At 54.8% G+C, this 3,587-nt stretch overlaps 1 protein-coding gene across 6 annotated transcripts in view; it reads left to right on the forward strand.

Moving 5' to 3' along the window:
- The window catches only part of CELF6 (CUGBP Elav-like family member 6), an 18,218-nt gene extending 15,791 nt beyond the window's left edge, over positions 1-2,427 (forward strand). For all 6 annotated transcript variants that reach the window (XM_057378736.1, XM_057378737.1, XM_057378739.1 and 3 more), the window contains 2 exons: positions 949-1,098; positions 1,251-2,427. In XM_057378736.1, the coding sequence (XP_057234719.1) occupies positions 949-1,076 (128 nt within the window). In that variant the 3' untranslated portion in view covers positions 1,077-1,098; positions 1,251-2,427. The remainder of the gene's footprint in view (positions 1-948; positions 1,099-1,250) is intronic.
- The last annotated feature ends 1,160 nt before the right edge of the window (positions 2,428-3,587 follow it).

Raw genomic sequence — 3,587 nt, forward strand, 5'->3', positions numbered from 1 at the left:
CCAGCTCAGGGGTCTGGCTCTCCCCAGTGCTCCCAGCTCAGGGGTCTGGCTCTCCCCAGTATCCCCATCTTGGAAGTCTGTCTCCAATACCCCCACTTCAGCTCTGGCTCTTCCCAACATCCCAGCTCAGAGCATCTCCATCTCAGGGGTCCGTCTTTCCCTGAAGTCCCTGCTTGGGAATCCATCTCTCCAACATCTCATCTTGGGGATCTGCCTTTCTCTGATCTCCAGCTCAGATGTCTGTGTGTCCTTGCTGTCCCCTGCTGGGACGTCCCCAGTGTCCCCAGCTCAGGGATCTGTGTGACCTCGGTGTCCCCACAGACCGTGTCAGCTTGGTGTTCCCATAGACTTCTGCACTGTGGTGTCTTTGGAGGCCCAATCACCTTGGGGTCTCTGCAGACCTGGTCTCTGGATGTCCCCTGAGCCCACACGTGCCATCCTGGTGTCCCCCTGGTATCTCCATAGAGCTGCAGATCTTGGTATCCCCACAGATCCTGTCACCTCAGTGTCCCTGCAGTCCCCATCACCTCGATGTCCCCACAGACCCTGTCACCTCAGTGTCCCTGCAGTCCCCATCAGCTTGATGTCCCCACAGACTGATCACGTCAGTGTCCCTGCAGCCCTTGTCACTTTAATAGACCCTGTCACCCCAGTGATGCCACAAATCCCATCCCATAGTGTCCCTGCAGACCAGTCTGGGGTCCTGCGGACCCTCTTACGCTGCTGTCCTCACAGCCCTGTCGTCTCAGWGTCCCTGCAGGCCTCAGTGTCCCTGCACATGCCATCACCTGTCACCCAGTCCCCTGGAATATGGGGCGGTACTGTCACCCCAGGAGCCCTCTCCCAGCACCCCCAAGCCAGGAGCATCCYGCAGGATTTCAGTGCTGGGCTGAGGCGAGGCACCACCTGTGACGTGTGCCGTGACAACCCCATGTCCCCTCGCCACAGGTTTCGTCAGTTTTGACAATCCGACGAGCGCTCAGGCGGCCATTCAGGCCATGAATGGCTTCCAGATCGGCATGAAGAGGCTAAAAGTGCAGCTAAAGCGGCCGAAAGATGCCAACAGACCCTACTGACCCCAGCTCAGCCTGCGGAGAGGTGAGCGGGCCTGGCCCTGGGGGACACGGCTGTCACATGTCACATCCCCGAGCGTGCGTGGGGGTCTCTGCCTGGGACTGCTCACCCCATGGATTTGGGTCCCTCCCTCCATCCCGCAGGGACAGACCCACAGCCCCTTCCTTCTGTTTCAGGTCGGACGTCCCACGGTGTCTGACGACTTTCCCCTTCCCCAAGTGCAGTATCCAAACCCGTAACTCTCTTTCTTTGCAACACATCCCGGAGGAGKAGGAAGAGGAGGAGGAGGTGAAGGAGCAAACGGCGAAGAAGAGAGCGTTTTGGTCGTAGCTATTCCTTTTTGAATTTTTTTCCCAAACTGGTCTTGTTTGTTGTTTAACGGGAACGAGAGGAAGATGAGGAAGGAGGGGAGCGATGCGGCGCCGGGGCTGCGCTTCACCGCCGGCCGCTCGCCGGGACTCACCGGATCCCTCGCCGGGAGCAAGGCCGATGGCTCCGGGCAGCCGGGCCACGATCTACCTTTGTTTTTTGGGTTTTTTTTTTTAAAGCACTCATTTGCTGCTACCGATTTCCCAGGAGAAACGAGGAAAAGAGGCTCCAAATGGATTCTTAAACCAAAGCCGGTGGGATGGGACCAGCCTCGGGCGCTTCACCTGGAGGATGCTTGTTTGGAAAATACAGAAAAAATGGCAAGATTTTCCTTTTTCCCTGCGTTGGGAAAAAAAAAAGAAGGATCAAAGTATGTTGGACTTAATAGAAGATATATATAAATAAGTATATATATATATATATCCCATGGAGCAGGGCGGCGGGACACGCGCTTCCCCTGCTTGTCACTGGCACAGGGACATAGGATTACTTGTTTCAGAGTCATATCATTCCTTAGAGTTTAGGGACCAAAGGACTATTGCTTTTTTTAAATATATCTATAAATAAATTAATTTAAAAAAAAAACAAAAAAACAAAAACAAAACACACAAAAAAACGTTGGGAAAGGAGGAGAAAATCCAATAAAAAATTAAGAAGGTTGAGTAAAACCCTCGGGCATTCAGAGCCACGAGCGTTTCCTACAGGGCTCGGATTTGGGGGGCTCAAGGGCTCGGTTTCGGGGGCCAATTCGTGGCTGGGGATTGGGGGGATGCAGAGGGGATTTTTTGGGGCGGCTGCAGTGGCTCCCCCAGCTCTACAGCCCAGGGGAGTCAGAGCCCCTCGGTCGCCTCTGACAGAGGGCGGAGCAATGCGGTTCTTTGCATTTCGGGTTGGTTTGGGGGGATTTTTGGGTTGGGTTTTTTTTTTTCAGCCAAAAAAACTTAAAAAAAAAAAGAAAAATGTGAGGTTTCGGCCAAAATGAAGCAAAGCGAAATAAACTTATTTTGTCAAAATCGTCACCTTGGTTGGTTCTTTGGAGCAATCGCTGCCGCGCCCACCACCCAAACGCGACACCGGGGACCCCTTTATGGCCAGCTCAGCTCCAACTGGGCCAGACCATCTGCCACGAGTTGGTGAAGCTGCGAGAGGACCATAGACCTCTCTTTTTTTATTTGCATTTTCCCAGGAATTGCCATTTTTTGGAGGAATCCACCCTGGCTGCAGAGGGAATCAGGACAGGACACAGCCCTGTGGTTTCAGTCACCTTTCARAGGGACAGAGGAGCTTCAGGGGGATGTGGCCATGTCCCATGGGATGTCACTTCATGCCTGTGGGTACAGCTGAGCAACTGCTGTGATGCTGGGAAAATGACTTATTTTTCATTTGAGGAGGCGAAAAAATGCAAATCCCACAAACTTTAAYAGCCCTCCAAAGGGTGGGTGGCAGGGCTGAGGCAAGGGAATGGCCACCGGCCCAGGTTTGGGTGGCCCTTGGGAACACAGAGCAGCAGGTGTGGGATGAGTGGGGATGGAGAGATGTTGGGATCTGTGCAGGGACAGGACAGACGTGACACTGAGTGCAGCCACCAGTGTGATGAGCCTGTCAGGACTCACACAGGCACAGATCCTGTACCAAAACCAGGACARTCCTTACATCGATTCTTCAATTCCATCATCAATCCTGACTGAAACCGTAGCGTGGTGCAGCCGTGACTGACCCGGAGGGCCCCTGGGCTGTGGGGACCGGCAGTGCCCAGCCCGCTGTGCCTGTGCTGAGCCCTGGCAGCCTCTGGGCCGTCTCTGCTGGGTTTCCACCCAGGCTGGGGTGCAGCAGGACACAGCTGTGCTGGTGCTGTCTCTGTGCCCGTGGTGTCCCGGGGATCAGCCTGGGCTGAAATGCTGTCCCTGGGAGGTTTCTTGTTTGTTTCTGCTGCAGCACCGGTGCCTGGGGGCCCTTGAGGGGTCCCATGTCCCCATCCCTGAGGGACAATCCTTCTCTGTTGTGTCATCCCCACTCTACAGCAGTGCCTCTTTGCCATGGTGTGATGGGGGAGTGCTTCCCTCCCTGCACCCCCAGCCCCATCCCAAAGCTGCATCAATTCTCTACAACAGTCCCCCCATTCCCATCCCATCCCATCCCATCCC

The sequence above is a fragment of the Malurus melanocephalus genome, unplaced genomic scaffold, assembly GCF_030028575.1.
Source record: "Malurus melanocephalus ecotype Western Australia unplaced genomic scaffold, MMel_1.1 scaffold_372, whole genome shotgun sequence".
NCBI lineage: Eukaryota > Metazoa > Chordata > Aves > Passeriformes > Maluridae > Malurus > Malurus melanocephalus.